The sequence below is a fragment of the Myodes glareolus genome, chromosome 10 (genome assembly GCF_982192425.1).
Source record: "Myodes glareolus chromosome 10, mMyoGla1.1, whole genome shotgun sequence".
In the NCBI taxonomy this organism is placed as follows: Eukaryota; Metazoa; Chordata; class Mammalia; order Rodentia; family Cricetidae; genus Myodes; species Myodes glareolus.
Window position 1 is genome coordinate 14,629,113 of NC_142035.1, and position 17,912 is coordinate 14,647,024.

General features: G+C 49.1%; 2 protein-coding genes across 5 annotated transcripts; one reads left to right on the forward strand and one right to left on the reverse strand.

Annotated features, from left to right (window-relative positions):
- The first annotated feature begins 386 nt into the window (after positions 1-386).
- Tp53tg5 (TP53 target 5) lies at positions 387-3,763 on the forward strand. Of its 3 annotated transcripts, none has more exons than XM_048441001.3 (5): positions 387-545; positions 787-861; positions 1,054-1,184; positions 2,501-2,991; positions 3,640-3,763. In XM_048441001.3, exons 1-4 carry the CDS (start codon positions 465-467, stop codon positions 2,964-2,966), a joined length of 753 nt encoding a protein of 250 aa, XP_048296958.3. In that variant the 5' UTR covers positions 387-464; the 3' UTR covers positions 2,967-2,991; positions 3,640-3,763. The 3 variants fall into 3 exon arrangements, with proteins under 3 accessions (XP_048296958.3, XP_048296960.3, XP_048296959.1); XM_048441003.3 differs by having other exon boundaries at positions 1,054-1,133; XM_048441002.3 differs by having other exon boundaries at positions 387-512.
- A 6,030-nt stretch (positions 3,764-9,793) lies between these two features.
- On the reverse strand, positions 9,794-15,287 carry Sys1 (SYS1 golgi trafficking protein). 2 transcript variants are annotated; one of them, XM_048441006.3, is made up of 5 exons: positions 15,116-15,287; positions 14,060-14,393; positions 13,690-13,926; positions 11,804-11,871; positions 9,794-10,803 (listed from the first exon to the last, which is right to left on the reverse strand). In XM_048441006.3, exons 3-5 carry the CDS (start codon positions 13,849-13,851, stop codon positions 10,563-10,565), a joined length of 471 nt encoding a protein of 156 aa, XP_048296963.1. In that variant the 5' UTR covers positions 13,852-13,926; positions 14,060-14,393; positions 15,116-15,287; the 3' UTR covers positions 9,794-10,562. The 2 variants fall into 2 exon arrangements, with proteins under 2 accessions (XP_048296963.1, XP_048296962.1); XM_048441005.3 differs by having other exon boundaries at positions 14,117-14,393; positions 15,116-15,286.
- Positions 15,288-17,912: the final 2,625 nt, after the last annotated feature.

Genomic DNA, 17,912 nt, shown 5'->3' on the forward strand with positions numbered 1-17,912 from the left:
AACTTATTTTTATTTCTATTAGTGTTTTGCCTGCATGTATGTCTGTGTAAGAGTGTCAGATCTTGGAGTGACAGACAGTTGTGAGTTCCATGTGGGTGCTTGGAATTGAACCCAGGTCCTCTGGAAGAGGAATCAGTGCTCTTAACCACTGAACCATCTGTCTAGCCCCACCTTTTAAAAATCTTAGTTTCTCCTTCTAAAAGGAGGGGTCCACCATCTTACCTCACAGGGAGGTTGTGATCATGGACTTGGCTGCCTGTCACCTACTGTGTTTTTCCAGATGGGAGTGGCCTTCTGACCCTCCAGAGACACAGCCTTGATGCTGTCACACATTTTAGTGATGTCACAGCTCACTGCCTGGCAGGTCTAATGTCATCATACATTGCTCAGCTCAAGTGCTGGCTGAAGTGAGAGGGGCAGGGTGCAGGCAGTGTGGGGTCCAGTCTTGCTCCTACAGCCCCAGCATGAATCCATCTACAAAGAAGAGGCCCAAGAATGGAATGGTTTCCAAGGTCAGACTTTGTCTTGAAGCCCAAGCTCATGAGGTATCTTATCAGATGATCCAGCTACACCAAGGACAGGCTTTCCAGCCATTTAGAAAAGGGAAAGGGGAAGGGTGAAAGGAGGTCGGCAGAGTTAAAATGGTCTCAGTTCTGTTCTAAAGCCAAATGACAAGACTCCCAGTCTAGGGTTGGTCAAACCATGCTCAGTCAAATGGAGAGACACAGTGCAGGCATGCAAGGGGTTTCCTTCTATGCTAGCTCTCCCTCTCTTCCTATCTCTCAGATGCAAGATAAGAAACTGCAGGACAAGATAAATCAGCCTGCCAGCAAACTAATTGAGCGGAACCGACTTAAAACGGTGAGATGTTCCATTTTAGCCCCTGCTTAGGGGAACCAAACTCCCCACTGAAGTGCGACCCCAGGTGTCGGGCCCAGTGACCCCGGGGAGCCAGCAGACTTAGCCCTGCGCTGAGACAAGCCATAGAAAGGGCATGGAAGGTGACCCTGGAGAGTGGCAGCCTCTAATTTTCTTGTTTACTGACCCTGGCAGGTATTAAAAAACTTGTCCCTCTTGAAGTTACTCAAGAGTTCAAATGACCGGATCCGAGAACTGCATAGCCTGGCCAGAAGGTGCTGGAATTTAATAATCAGAGTCCCAAAGATTCTCCAAATCTCCTCTGGGTGAGCTCAAGCCACACCCCTCCTCCCCCACACACAAAATACCCAGCAACTATCCTTCCTAGGAACAGGCACTGTGGTGAGGGGTTGGGGAACAGTGGCCTACTTTACACAAGGGCTCTGTGCAACAGATATTTGTGCAAGGTATTTTATTGACAGGGACTGAGACTCCAGTGATGAAGGGATTTATCTCAGCCAACTGAACTAACTGACAATTGGCAGGGCACCTGTTTGAAGTCATTCCCACCTGAAATCAAAGCTGTGGCTGTAACAGTGATCATAGTCATCTACTGAAGGGCCCACCTATAACTGTGGTACTGAGTGTGTACGTGGGGAGCTTTCTCTTCCTCCTGGGCCTGCAGCCTAGCTCAGAGATGATCTCACAGACTGCTCTCTGAATCCGAAGATACATGTATCCTGCTCAATCTGATTACTCATGGGCCACTCTAGAATTTGAGGAGCATTTATATAAGTGCATGCTAAGTGCCAGCCACTCTGCTTACATGTTACACATGTGCCCCTCCACCCTTAGAAGCTTCTTCCCGACAACCTAGGTACATGAGACTATCCGTCTTATGATGGAGACCCTGACTGGGCTCTGGGAGGTGAAATGTCTTATTCCATCCAGATGCTGTCTCCAAAGACTGCTCTCCTGACTTCGGCTGCTTCCTTGCCTCCTACTTGGCAGATCTTGACAATAGGCCCCTAGTGGCCATCACTGTCATCAGTCAGGGTGAGCAGGCTTGGGGCTTTGCCTGGCTCAATCTGATACTCAAACTCCTGAAAACTGTTAATTCCTTCCTCAGGCATCTCTTTTTGATGTGGCCCCTGAGCGACAGGAAAGCCCAGAACCAGGCTCAGGGTCACAGACCACCATAGTTCTTGAAGCACAGAAACATCTCTTAAAAACATTTGTCCCTAAATCTCAATGTGAGAGATACCTTGTCCTCATCCTGCCTTCTACCTAGCCCAGGCAAGGGTAGGGAGACGCTTCCTCAGAGACCCATGGTTTCTTAGAATATAACTGGAAAGGAACACTGGGCAGTCTTCCCTTTTGGCTGAGACAGAGGCCTAGTGTAGCAGCAGGTGCCAACAGAATATATACCCTTGGGCTCTCAAATACTGGTCATGCCTTCTGCCTTGCCAATGTCTCACATCCTTTCTACTAAAACTAACAGTAGTACCTCCAGGCACTAGAGACGTTTCTTTTCAGCCTACCTCTAGTTCTAGCAGGCTCCCTGAACCAGCACCATAGCGACGCTCAGGACTGGGTTAGAAGGAAGAACCCTTGCTCCGCTGACCTTCCTTCTCCCCGTCAGGGACAACAACGTGAAAGTGAAACAAAAGGATGAAGAGCTGCAAGACGTTCTGGCCCTGGTGAAGAAACCGGAGTCTAGGAATGCAAAGCCCATAGCGAAACCTAATAAAAACACGTCAGAGGAGTGGGAGCCCACAGAAGGGTCAAAGGGGTCACCTGCAGCAGCGCCACAGAGAAAAAAGCAGGCAAAGCCTAAAGTCCCCAAGATATCAAAGAATCATGGCTTGCTTACCAGAGCCCAGAAGAGGAAACCACATGTCAAGGAGCCCCGAATTGTCTTCCTGAAGACCTACAATCACAGAACTCCCAAGATGAACATGAAACCACTGGATGAAACTGACCAGTTGGTCTGGTTTGAGGGGCTTCCCACACGTATCCACCCCCCGGGGCGCCGGATCATGTGCAGATCGTCTGCCTTACGCCGCGTCAAGCGCCCCTGTACCCGGTTCTGCTCTGTGTCACTTTGAGCTGCCTGTGTAGCATCCATATGAGGTGGGTATGACGATACCACTGCCAGGCCAAGGCAAGATGCAGCCCCTCAGGCAGGCCCACACCTGAGCCCTAGACTCAGGGGTCTGGGGTCTTGTTGACTGTAGGTGGCAGGACTGGGAGGCCCCACACCCAGAGAGAGGAAGCCATTGACTAGGCCACACCGCAGGGTAATAGCTGGGCTGAGGATGTATCTCAGTTGACTGTGCTCTAGGGAAGGAGCAATGGAAATGTGGGACCCAGTATATCATCTCGTTGTCTGGAGACCGCAGGAGAGTGGGAACCACTGCTGTGGCCCTGAATCCCAAAGGATGTTTAAGCTAGGGAGGAGGGAAGTAGCCACACTGGGCTTTGCTGCATCTCCTCCTCTTAGGCCAAATCAACTCTAATTCAGTCACGTTTTAAGACTTATGTTAAAAAAGAAAAAGGTTTTAAACAAAGACAAGAAACTCTTCCCGTCATGGCTTGAGATGCTCATGAACAGAAGAGGGTGACTGACTCCTGAGTTTCACCTTAAAGGGTTTCCTTTAAGTTGGAGATAGCTCCAACTTACCACAAAAACCAAGGCTCCCAGGCCCTGTGCCCACTCACTGGACAACAGCGCCCCCTGGGGGTGATTTCTATGACTAACATGGAGATCTCTGCTGACAGGTGGTGTAACCCTGGAAGGGAACTTGAAGCATAAGAAGAGTAGAGATCCTGCAATCAGCTAAAGGGAGGGAAGAGCGGGATTTTCATGAGTTTACAAATAAAATCGCTCATATGCCACTGAACAATATTACCACTGGCTCCGCCTGTCTAGTGCTAGCAATCACATAAACATGGAGGGCAAGGATCCTGGGGGAGGTGCAGTGGCGAGGTGGGGAGGGAGTGTATGTTGTGGGTCCATCCCTAGGCTCCTAAAGTCATTTTCTAAAACCATAGCAGAAAATCTACCAAGTTGTAATCCTTCAATCTCCCCCACAAGCTGGCTCCTTTGGGCAGTACGCACTTCCTCTGTGAAGTCAGAGACCATTTATCTCCTGGGTGCAGGTGCCTCACAATGGCCCTGCGATTCAAGGAGAAGCAGAAACTTGTACACCTATATAGCAAGTGACTTACCCCAGCTTCCTGAGAGAGGAGCCGCTGGAGCAAAATCTACCCCTGGTCTCCTGGCTTCTCCATCCCACTTTTCCAAGAGAGGAAAACGTCACACGCAGAGCCTGCCTTGGCCAATGGAGTCATCCCAGAATCCAACTCCACACTGACTATCAATGCACGTGGTGTCAATAATTGGGCCTCCTGGATCACTGATCATAGGAAACACCAGGGTAGGAGGAGAGCTGGCACTGTGTCCTACAGTTCAGGTGTAATAGCACAGCCACCCTGAGGCCCGTCCTTGGCTGACTTTATCAGTCAGGAGCCACGATAGGGCCTTGCACACACGGTTAAGGAGATGAGGCAGGGGAACCCAGGTTTTCTTTGGACAAAGACTAGAATCCTTCCAATAGTCTCCCGAGGCTAGCAGCAACCAATGGCTGTGCCTGCAGGTGAGGTACCCAGCCTTTGAGCCACTGAAGGACAGGGTCACAAAGCCCTTCTGGAGAGGCAGGGCAGTGATGACAAGATCTCATCTGGGAGGGAGACTGATGGGAGGACTGGTCTCTTAGCCTTCCACTCGCACTGCCCCTCCCTACTATGCCTGGCACTGCCGTCTACATTGGAGGGGCAGCCTCACATGGGCCAGCCAGAGCCAAACTTGGCACTAGGACCGACCCACTATACTGCTCTGCTCAGCTTTGGGGAGAAGGTCACCACCTTTACTTCATGCTTCTTCCTATGGGTGCAGCCCAGTGCTATCTGAGCACCCTGTGTGGCCCTTCTGTACATCACCACCCCTGCCATTTCCCAGCAACCTCTTCCCCAGTCACTCCTTCCAGCTGTTTCCTGCTCAGTGGTCTCCATCTTGAGTCTCCTCAACCTTGGTAAACTTCTACTCAATTTCTTTCCAACCTCCTGCTTATCAACCGGTATGGTGAACTTGTGACCTCAGATGGGCATCCCTCAGTGGGTGGCCAGGGCAGCAAGCTCTGTCTTCATGGCAGCCAGTTCAGAGAGGGACTCACGGAAAGGCCCCAGTGGATAAGGCCTGCACAGGGCTGGCAATTTCCACTGTGCGCTCCGAGAAGAGGGGAGCTGAGACCAGTGCAGAGGCTGAGGTATAGCATGGCCTATGGAAGGAAGGCCCAAGTATCTCCCAATAGGACTTCTCCCAGACCCCCACCCCCAATGCTCTGGACATGACCACCATCAACTTACATCCCACTGCCCACTTTCCTGTATGTAAGGAAGTCCACTTAAGTCTGACGTCCTTCTGGGTTTGGTAAAACCCATTATTTGAGGAAAGCATATCCCAGAAATGGCTTCCTAAGAGTATACTGGGGTGTGTATGTATGTATATACGTGTGATCAAATTGAACTCAAGCATTGACTGAACAACTTAAGTCATAGGATCTCTGAAATTGGCTTCTTCTATTTTTGGTGTATGTGTGTGTGTGCATGCAGGGAATCAAATCCACAGTACTGCACATGCTAGTCAAACACTCAGTCATTACAAAGAGCCAGATTTCCACCACCCCCCCTTTTTCGAGTTAAAATTTCATTGCATAGCATTGGCTGGTGTTAAAGTTGCTATGTAGACCAGGCTGGCCTCAAATTCAGATTTGCCTGCCTCTGCCTCCAGAATGCTGGGATTAAAGGTATGCGCCACCACAGCTCACTATTTCAATTGTTTTTTTGTTTTGTTGTTTGTTTAAGGGACATAAGCTGGGAGTAGTGGCACAGCTCTAATTCCCAGCATTTGGAAACAGAAGAAAGATGGATCTCTGTGAGTTCAAGGACAGCCTGGTCTATATAGCAATTGTCAAGGCTACATAGTGAAACCTTGTCTCAAAAAAGGGGGACACTAACACACGTTTCAGAGAGTCTGAAGTGATGAGGCTTATGCAGGGAAGCCAGTTTGTGGGGTGCTGAAGGACTTCAGCCTTTCCCTAGACTTCTCCAGTTCTGTGCCAGACTTACTCAGTCTTGGCTCCGCCTCTCCCTGGTGAGCTCCTACCTAAGTGCCTGAAAGGGACCTAGCTGTCAGTTTCCCAAGACGTCCCAATTATCTGGATCAAGTTCACTCAAACACGCGGGATGTGAAAAGACGTGGCTTTTGAGCAGCTGTGTGATGTTGGGGGTGAACTGTTGCCTCCCACATCTACAAAACAAATAGTGGTCCCGATGCAGGGATTGAGAGAGAACTCACAATCAGCGCCCTGCAGGTGTGGCCAACAGGAGAATTCAGGCTGCGGTTTCCTCCACTGTAAAGCGGGGAAGTGGGAGGGAGGCTGGGAACTCAGAATCACAGGTTTCTTCCTACCTGCCAGACACTGTGCAAATGTGATATCGCATGAAATTCTCACAATAATCCAAAGAAATAGTACACTCTGCTCTCCACAGTCCTGCATGCATGGGTTCTGTACCCTGGGATTCAACCAGCTGTAAACAGAAAATACTCAATAAAGATGTCCATCCATACTGAGCATGTACACTTTCCCCGTTCCCTGAACAATACTGTACAGCCTCCACCACCATCCTGATATTGTACCATCTGAAGTATGAAGAACATGTATATAGTTACACGGAAACACTATACCATTATCTTTTGCAGGGGTGTGGTGTGGGAGAATTGTCTGTATTCTGTCAATCATATTTTAAATAAATGCTGACTGGCCAGGCAGGAAGTATAGGCGGGAAAACCAGACAGGAAGTAGAGGTGGAGCAAAGAGAACAGGAGAATTCTGGGAAGCAGGAAGCTCCCTCGGCCATTCCTGCCCAGACTACTGAAGAAGCAACATGTGAGCTGACAGCTGGAAAAGGTACTGAGCCACATGGCTAACACAGACAAGAATTATGGGTTACGGTAAGATGTAAGAATTAGTTAACAAGAAGCCTGAGCTAATGGGCCAATCAGTTTATAATCTTATGGAGTCCTGTGTGTGATTTTCTTTGGGACTTGCTGGCTGTGGGGTGCCGGGCGGGACAGATACATCAACAAGCCGGCCCCCTCATGTTACAGGGGTGGAGGTTGGAGAGTGAGACCCAACACACCCTAGCCAAGCCAGCTGCCAACTCGGCAATTCTTCTCAACCCACTGCAGCTTCCTAGTCCTCCATCCTGCTACCAATCCCACAGACTTGAGGACCGAGGGCCAGGATGACTCAGCTTCCATTTCCTTCCCTGCCTCAATGCTCCTTTCAGTAGCTTTATCACTTTCCTCCAAGATGTGCCTGCCCTTCGGTCAGAAGGAAGTCACCCTGAAGTCACAGAGTGTCCAAAAAACTCAGCTTCCAGAAGACTTACTGAGTTATGAACCCTTCAGGACTTGAGGACCTAGAGCCTTCCTCAAAACCCCTCCCTCCAAGATCTCTGTCAGTGCATTCTGGCTTCCACATAGTTGATCTAGACAGAGCTGCCTAGACCCGAAGCATTAGAGGTGCCTCTGAGCCACACTTCCCTCATCTTTTGGGGCTATAAACTGTTTTAAGTGGCAATTACACAATTCTCCACATTTCTCTCCAAATGGTCTGAATTCAGATGTTAGGCCGAGTGAAGGGAGAGGCAGGGTCAAGACTTGAACTCTCAAGAAAGGTATATTCTTTCACCAGGAAGATGGACGTAGGTTTCTCATCTAGACTGTAGCCTTCATCTTCCGGAGATAAACACCCAGCCTGTATTCCTGCGTCACTAGCTAATCTGTGGTCCTAATTTGTATGTTACCTATGCACTGTTCTTGAATACCTAGTGATATATGTAAAGTTCTGTTCAAGCTAACTCAGGAAAACAGATTGAAGGTCTAAGGCTATGTCTGCTGAGCCAATCAGAACTCGCACATCCCAGCTATTGACCTTTGCTGCACAAGCTTATCATCGTCACTTCCAGAGCCCAAATTCTGAGGTTGACAAATAACTGCGGGCAGGTTCCACAGTTTCATCTGTAAGGTGTGTATGATGAAGCTGGGCGGTGCTAGAGAACACCCTGGCCACTGTGTGTTCAGTGCATCTCTAGGAGTTCGAGGCCATCCTCGTCTATAGCGTGAGTTCCAGGTCAGCCAGGGCTACACAGGGCCCCGTCTCAAAACAAAACCACCAAACAAACAACAAACAACCAACCAAACAAAAAAGAAAAGATACGGATGATGGGACTTCCTACTGAGGTTGTCACATGAGAAGAAACAAGTCCCTGGCCTTCTGCTAGATAGACACCCATTAAGCACACAATAGAAAAGATGCATTTGTTACGAAATTGACAAAATGTCACTGCCACTGCAGTTTGTAACTCACTTCTAGAAACCATTCATATTGCTGCTTCAGAAACTGTACGCATCTAAAAGTCATAAACTGTGTGTTTATGAATGTGTGTGTGTGTGCATTTGTGGAGCCCACAGCAGGGCATCAAAATGTTATTTTCTATCACACTCTGCCTAGTGAGTATCTTGAAACAAGGTATCTCACTGACTTGGAAACCTGTTATTTCATCTAGGCAAGATGGCCAGCAAGCTATGGGGATACGCCTGTCTCCATGCCCTCTCTCTCTGTCTCCACCTCCAAGCCCTGTCTGTCTCCATACCCTCAGTTTCTGTCTCCATGCCTTCTGGGGGAGATCATGCAATTTTTAGTCAACTGTCACTCAGTTCAGTCATTATATTACTGGGGCAAAAAACCAAACAAGTCACCTTGGTTCCTTTTGGTGCTTTTTCAATTTTCAAAAATCAAATGGGCATCAAAAGACAGAGGTTTCTCATCAAAGGAATTATGCAGGCAAAGCTGGCACATGCAAATGAAAGAGAACACCAGCACTGTTCTTGCCTGGAGCAGCAGACTCACAGCTCCCGGGAGACCACAGCCATGTTGAACGTTCTAGCCCTTCATTGTGGTCATAGACCTGAGGAGTGTGTGTCGGAGGAAATCCACCAGTGCAGCTGGGCCGAGGCCCTGCAGCCGGCGTAGCCACAACCCCGAGTGACCAAGGGCCTCACGCTAGCTCACACACAGCTTTTGCCCAGGCACTTTCCTTCTCAGATTTTCATTCTGCCAGTTGTGACTCCCTACTCTACAGGGCTGAGAGCCAAGAGGCAAGAAAGGCTCCATAGGGAGGAAGCAAAACTCATCTTTAGCTGTGAGACTCAGCTCTCTTGGGCAAGCTCCAGAAACCAAAGAAACACGGCCTGATTCATACAAGTACATGCCACTGTATATGCTCAGGGACCACACGTGCGGCATCGCAGAGGCATATGCAGGCGGAGTGCAGGATACACTATTTTGCTCTTATTTTGTGAGACAGGGATTCACTATAACATCTGAGTTGATCATGTAGACCAGGTTAGCCTCAAACTCATGATCCTCCTGCCTCAGTCTCCTGAGTATTAGGGTAAGCAGGTGCTACCATACTTATCCTGGTAGTTAGTACTTCATCTGAATGGAGAAATCACTCTGCGAAAGGAGGAAATACTAATTCTTATGACTCCTGTGCACAGCTACTCTCTCTCTTGGCCCTAACAGTGACATCATAAAGTAAGTACAGGCAAAAGTGTGGAAAATACTGTATTTATGTACCTAGAAAGGACAGCTGCCAGCGCCTCACAGAGAAAACGCTAGGTGCCAACTCTAGCCTTCACAGCAACTTCCTGTCTCCTCCAGTACCATCAGCGGAGCCTGCCACGGGGAAGCTGGGCACCCATCATACCCTCCCCCACCACAGAGTTCAAACAGGAGAGGAAAAAGAAACTCTAGCCACAACTGAGGTCCAGTGGGGGCTGGGGCCCGGTCATTTCTAGACAGCAGACAGTGGCTTTTATTATGAAGCTAAGGCTGCAGGGAAGGGGTGCTGGGATTCTTCTCTGGGTCCTACAGCCCCCTGTGTTGAGAGCTGGCAGCAAGGTAGAGTCCATACAGAGAACTGGAGGAGGTTCTCGGACACACAAACACACTTTTGTATATGTCTAACAGGGCACAGGCTGTGCATTGCTCTTGTGCTTGAGGCCTCATCCTCCGTCCTCTGACAGCAGCCTAGTACTTTGCAACTACACCTCTTTTGTAGCTACGAACCCAAAAGTCTAATGTGTCTCCACACAGAACCACTGTGGTTTGGCAACGGGGCAAAGGTACCAGCTGTCCCAAAGGGCAAGACAGGCAACCAGAAGAGTGTCTGCGCCAATCAGATATCCTTGATTTTTTTTTTCCTTTTTTAAAATAACAGGCTGGTGACGGTATGATGGCTCAAGAGTTGACATGGTTCCAAATCTGTTTTCACCCTCAATGAGGTCCCCGTCCTGGCTTCCAGATATCAAAGCTCCAGCAGGCAGAGGCCATTCTTGCAGCTGCGATCACGACTGCTACCTGCCTTTGTGACAGGACCTCACTATCTCTCCACCAACAGACTTCACATTTCCAGGGTTCCTCTCAGACTTGGGCTGGACCCCATCTGGAGGTCTGAGCAGCCCAAGGTGACAGGGGGCCCAAATGCCAGCAGAGTATCCAAAGGGCCCAACTCTAGACATTGGATTTAGGGGCTGAGCTGAGGGGGATCTCCTTGAGTTCCGTCCGCATGCACAGGTATTCCCCGATGACGGCCATGAGTGCAATGCACACAGCCTGGACCAGCCACCAGGTCAGCGCCGAGGGGAAGTGGGAGCTGTAGAGCCAACAGCCCAGGAGGTGAAAGAAATGGACAGTCACAGTGAAATCCAGACACTGCTTCCCTCGCCGGATGAAGTACAGCAAGCCCAGGGCACTGTGGGGAAAGGACATCAGCGCGTTGTCACTGGGTTGTCCTGGCCTTACATTAAGTCCTTGGGGACGTGGGGACAATTAGGATGACAGCACAGTGGTCAGAAGCGAGCAAAGTGAGTGAGAAGCAAGGGTTGTTATCTCAGATGCTGAGAGACCTGCTGGGTAACATCAAGACTGGGTCTGACAGAATGGGGGAAGATGAGTTTGACGATAAACAGCCACCAGGAATGGTACACACCAGTTTTGGTGTGTACCAAAAGGTACACATACTCTATGCAAAATGCAGACAGAAGCTACTTGCACCCAGGCAAATCTTGGCACCTGAAATCCATCCATTTTCCCACTATTAAAGAGAAGCCAGAAATCTAGATATTCCCCACTTTCAGTGTAAAGTCATAATATAATACATGAGACTGTTTGAAGTACTTCCCATGAATAAACAGTACAACTAGGAGCTAAGTGATCAGATCAGCCCCACTTTACTGAAGAGGAAAAGAGATAAAGCTGTCCAAATTCGCTACACTAGTGGTAAGGTGGTGGATGACTGAAAGCCAGGTGAGTCTGCTTTAAGTCTAAGACCTTGGTCCCTATGCTAAACTGATCCTCAAAAAAAGGGCAGTGGTCATGAGTGACCTTAAATGTTACCTAGTCCAACCCCTGGACTATATACAAGGAGCCTGGGTCCCAGCGAGGAGGAAAGTAACTGGGTCAATGGCACAGAGCAAGAATGAAAGCCAATTCTCCTGGTTTCTGGTCTAATTCTTTCCTCAGCTCACACCACATTTGGGTACACGATCAGGCAGCAGCACACATACAGTGACTGAAGAATTTGAACTTAATTCAAAACAACAGTGGAGACCCACGACAGGGCCAGTCCATAGAAATAGGCTCTCCCACCCATCTTACCATTCCCAAGAAGTGCCAGCCTGCCTCTTGTTTACATTTAGGAGGTTAGTTCCAGTTAGACCCAAAAGATGTACAGTAGAGCTGGTGATACTCACCAGGTGAGGGCGTTGAGGACGAAGGACATCATTGAGAGCCGGCCTGGAGGGGTGGAAAAGCCCAGGATCTGAGGGGGAATCACAAAGGGAAATATGCTAGAGAAGCGACTTGGCAGAGCCCCGGGATCCTAGCAAACAGCCTATGGCACAAGCACTGGTCCCAGAGAACAAAAGACAACACCTCCATCCACACAGTAGCCTATTTCCAACATGGTTCTTTCGCACATACCCACTGTGGAATCTCATTTGAGCCTCATGGTATGAGGGAAGGATACCATTTTCCTTTTACAAAAGAAGACACAGGGTTTAGAGAAGTCGCCTGAGGTGACTAAGTAGCAAGAGACAAAAAGGATGTCCAGCAAACTAATGCTCCGCAGGCCAGGCTTTGCTTTTGCAAATTTATTGAAATATAGTTCACAATTTTCTGACCTACTTACGACTGCTTTTGTACTATAAAGGTAGAGTTGAAAGGCATGACCAAAAAACCTTTACTACCCCATCCTTCCAAAAACTGCTGAACCTTGAGCTGGAACCCAGGCTGTGTGCATCAGGCCCCTCTGCAACAAAACCTGATTCCCATATGCCCTTACAAGAAGGATGGAGCCTCCCACAAAGTGCTCAGCACCTAGAATGTCAGCAATATTTATTGCTGACAGAGTACTATTAAGTACTAAATATCAGAACCATACTTCAGCTTGCAAAGGCCTTTGACATCCATGATCTCACAATGCTACTACAATCTCTTCTCAAATAATTAGTTATCCAAAGGCAGAGGGTGAGTAACAAGCACGAGGACCCCAGGCCAGGTCTCCTGAACCAAGAGCTCTGCTCATCACTATCACAGCCCCTTCTCCCAACAACCTCCTAGGCGCTCACCATTCCTTACAAAGCATTTCCTTTTTTGGCTGGTTTTTGTTTGTTTTGTTTAGGGAGACAGGTTTTCTCTGTGTTTCCTGTCTGGGAACTCACTCTGTAGATCAGGCTGGCCTCAAACTCAGATCCACCTGCCTCTGCCTTCTGTGAGCTGGTATTAAAGGCATGCAACACACACACACACACACACACACACACACACACACACACACATTTTCTTATTCCTAAGCCCCTCTGGAACTTTTATCATTTTACTGTGGGTGACATGACAGGAATATTCTGTCACTTTCCAGAGGAGGAAAGGGCTTGGAAAGGTGAAACAACTTGTCAAGTTCCTTCAGCTAGACTGGACTCTAAACACGGGCAAGCCTTTTGTACTACAGTCTACCACCTAATGCCAACAGCATGATTTTGTAGACACGAGAGGTGACATCTGTCACACAGCAAACAGAGTGGAATTTAAATAAGATGCTCATAGGACACCTAATAGTTCCCACCGCACCACACCGGATGCCCTTTATCTACTCCTCTTCCTAACTGTGGTCCCTGGAAATCTGAACTGAGAGAAGTGTAGTCACTTTTCTGGAGGGTCTCAGCAAAGAGACTTTCCATGTTTGCCTGGGACACAAGCCTGTTGACTGTAGTATCTGCCATTTGTGTTCAACCTCGGGCTATGCTGTATAGCTAGCTATGAGAGCAGCCCAACACAAAACTGTAAAGTTATTTAAAACTCTATGAGATTTTTCCCCCTTTTTTTGTTTTGTTTTGTCTTAACTCGAATGCGCAGTTCCTGAGCGTGGATGCGTCGTTTCCCAACATCACAAGACTGGACACGCCTGAGAGTGAACTCATCAGCCTCCCTGCCCTCAGTCATTCCACTTCACAGATGGGGGTGGGGGACTGGAATCCCTTCTTTCTTAGGTCCTCAAAATGAGAACGTGGCCCACCTGGATCTAACGCTCGGCGGTGCCGGACCACAAAAACCTACTCCTACTCCATCCCGCCAAACCTACCTCCGCGTCGAACATCTGGTCCAGCGAAGGGCTGCTGCGCACCAGCGCGTCCACCAGCGCCAGCCACAGGCCCAGCGAGCCGTAGTACACCGTCTGCATGAGCACAATCTGCGATAGGATCAGCAATGGATCCCACACGTAGCTGCGAAACTGGCCCGCCATGCCGGCCCGCGGGGCTCGGCAGCCACTCGCGCTGCTCAGCGCAGCCACGCCATCAGCCCGCGGCCGCCGGGCTACCTGCGGGGAGACACACGGAGCTTCAGCAGGCCGGCCGTCGCCTTGGCAACGCCGCGGGAGGGAGGAGAGCCTGGGACCCAGGAGCCATACCATTCCGGGAGGTGGGGGAGGCGGGGCGGGCGGACCCACTCACGGCGTCAGGGGAAACCCTGCCGGTTCCGTCCGCCGGGCTCCTCCCGGGTTCACTCACCCGCGACCGGCTCGAGGGTTTGAAGCGTCAGAGCGCGGCCCGGCCTCACCCGTGGATTCCTGACACTGAGCTGACAGACAGGACCATGGAGCGGAGAATCTGCCGGCCTAGAGAGGCCGAAGAGCGGCGGCCTGCGGCTGCGTGGGAAGAAAGCGTTTCCGGGGACGGCGGCCGACGGGCCGTACTGAGCGGCCAGGAAGTCAACTGTGCACATGCGTAGGAGGAAGGATGAAGGCAAACGGAAATGAGACACAAAGCCGTGAATCTTGCGCGCCCTCTAGAGGGGAATAAAAAAAACAGAAGGTGCATTCCTAGGAGGGAAAGGAGTGGAAAGTCTAGGAATAAATAAAATTAAAAAAAATATTCACCATTTGAAGCATGGCGAGATGGCTCAGCGTGTTAAAGGCTTACCAGACCTGCGTTCAATCCCTGTAACCCATAATTTGGAAGAAGAGAACTGATTCCCTCCTGCAAGCTGTCATCTGACTGTTGTGCTCACACAACAAATTAAATTTAACCCAAAACAACATTTTTTCGAGATAGTCTCACTATGTGGCCCTGGCTGGTCTTGAACTTGCTATATTCCAGGCCCACCTGGAACTCACAGACACACACACACACACACACACACATACACACACACAGAGTTTTCCAACGGAAAATACAGGTTAAACATTAACCAACTTCATGTTAGATTCTCAGGGTTTTCTCTCCTTAATTAGTTCAGAACTTTCGGGCTTTTCTACATATCTTCTTTTGGTCGCTTTCTCATTATCCTGATGTTTAAAGGTCAGAGAAGGGAGGCAACATACGGTCTTAAAGACATAAAGATAGTGAGAAAACAGGCTTTTTGTTTGTTCATTTCAAGACAGGTTTTCTCTGTGTAACCACCCTGGCTGACCTGGAACTTGCTTTGTAGACCAGGCTGGCCTTGAACTCACAGAAATCTGCCTGCCTCTGCCTCCTGAGTTCTGGGCGTAAAGGTGTGTCCCCATATACCTGGCAAAAGAGGCATTGCAATCCAGATGAGACTGGGTAGATTTGGACACAAGAGACATTGCCCTGCACTTGGACACGGTTACATTAAATGGCCGAGTAGCGGGTGTTGAGGTGACCATCCAATGGAGAGAAAAACACAGCTCCTGAAGTCACAGCTGGCATCAAACTTGACCTTGCCTCCCTCCATGTTCACTTTTATCTCCGCCTTCCCTGAAACGGAATAATGGACAGTCAGTAAATATTTGTCGAATGAATCAAGAGCAGAGAAAGGGCAAAGGCAAACCAATGACTCATTTGATTTCTGTTCCCAAAGACCCAAGTTCCCCAACTTCATAGAAGAGCACAAAGGAAGGAAGTGGGAGGTCCTAGGAAAGGAGTGTGGGCTTTCTGCCGGCTCTGCCACTTGCTAGCAGTGTGACCACTGAGCCACTCCTGTCTTTAAACCTCAGCTTCCCCGTCTATGAAATGAGGAGCTGGACTACATGAACGTTTTCCAACGTCTACTTCACACTGCACGAATTATCTTCCCATTTAAGTGCTTGACGAAAGCCCCACATAATCTGCCTGTCCGAAGAGCAAGTGATAGCCATGTGATCACTTGGAATTGATAGAATCCCAGACAAAAGTAAAGAAACCAGGCTTTGGCCAGGGTATGTGACTTCTCTTGTCATTTGGAAACTGTAAATAATTCACTTGGAGTCTAGCCCAAAGATTGCTGAGGTACTTCTCAACTCAACCATCTTTTAGGTACCTCAGTACAGCTCAGCACGTTTCAGACTCTTCTAGTCCACTGATTCACAGGATACAGTGTCTGTGAGACTGTCAAATACTCGTCAGTGATATAATTCTCAAAGCCCAAGACAGTTGTTTGTAAAGAAACTGAGGTTGAGCAGGGCATGGTGGTGCAAGCCTTTAATTCCAGCACTCGGGAAACAGAGGCAGACAGATCTCTGAGTTTGAGGGGCCAGCCTGGTCTACTGAATGAGTTCCAGGGCTACACAGAGAGACCCTGTGTTGAGAAACAAAATGAACAAAGAAAGAGAGAGAGAGAGAGAGAGAGATAAAGGCCGAGGATGGACTCAGACGAAGGGTCTCTGGCTGCAAACACCAACTTCCTTTCCAGATGGCAGAAGGGAGGAGAGAGCATGGCACCACAGGGAAAGGGCCAGTAAATTCCTCCACTCAGCCTTGCAGCGAGGGAGGGATGAGGGAGAGGAGCGCGCAGAGGTCTAGAGAATGCACAGAGTGGAGAGGTTTGTCCTGGTTTCCCACAGGCAGGTCTGTTTATACCCGATCCACTCTCTTCACGTCACAGCTGGGTTCCGTCCCCCCATCTCGTCCCCCACAGCAGAAGTGCTCCCTGTCGTCCTGAAACAGGACTCACAGGTAGCTTTAGGGTTGCGTGGACAGATAACGTCTGATGTCATTCTTGGAGCTTAGAGCTTGCCTCTGGGAAAGCCCCAGTGGCTGGCCACATCCTTTCCTGCTCTGCTGTTTCCTTTTCCCTTCGAAGGCTCAGCTTTTGGGTTCTTACCTTGCCGAATCCGGGAAATGGCCACCATCTATGTCTTAACCTGACTCCAACAAGGAAGCCAAGAGCTCAAGGAACCCTAGCCGTTCTCTTTACCAGCCCCTTAGCCTATTTCTGGAATGAGATCGTCACAGACTTGCTGTATGACCTTGGGCAAGTCCCTTGGCGGGCCCTAATATCCCGGACTGTAAAGGAAAAGCCAGGAATTGGATTCCAACTTCCAAATGCAATACCCTGTGATGTCAGAACCTCTTGAGAAACAAGGCACATTTGGATTCCTCTATGAAAGCAGAGCATAGAGATCAGTCTCATGGCACGGATGAGCTAGCTCGGCAGGCAAAGGCACCTGCTGGCAAGCCTAAAGATTGGAGTTCAGTTCCTGGGACCTGCACAGTGAGAGGAGGAAATTGACTCCTTCAGCTTGTTCCCTGACCTCCAAAAGCATGTGGTGTGTGTGTGTGTGTGGTGCTAAAAATAAAACCCAGGGCCTCACACGTTATACAAACACTGTGCTATTGAATGACCCTTCTACTCAAAAATCTGTACATTTAAAGCTAATCCCAAGGTAGGTATGGTGACACATGCATGTAATCCTTATACTCTCAAGTCTAGAGGCTGAGATGGGATCATGAACTCCTGAAACCTTGAATATATAGAGATATCTTGTCAATAATAATACATTTAAAAGATGAATCAGAGTTACATATTTGGCAACCACAGATTACCTGTAGGTGACCCCAAACCAACTCCTCCATCCAACAGACTGTTTCTCCATGACTTTGATGTGTCCCTGGCTCTCGCTAGGTTTTAGGGTTTTTTTCCATTCGTAATACGAGGGGGTTGGACTAGAATAGCTGGTCCCCAAGGGCCTTTCCTGCACTGCCAAGTCTGTGGTTACAAACTTATGAATGAAATCCAAACTTTGGGTCAGAAGCAGAGGTGGCAAATAGCCACAAGCTAGGACAAACTGTCCTCTGAGTGTCTAATCATTTGGTCACTTACCTCAGCCCCACACTGGGGCCTAACTACAAGCATTTAAGGGCAATTAGTACTAGGGTCAGCTCCTGATATACCCTGGTAAGTCACTCAGGTGACATGGGATTGTTCAAAGACAAATCCTGGCTCTACTACAGCCTTGTTGGGGAACTTATTTCACTCCCCCACCCCCTTCTCATTGGTCTTCTCGTCATAACAAGGATCACAGTAGCACCCTTATAGTGGACTGTACTGAGGATCAAATGTGTGCTTAGCCTGATAAGCAGTCAG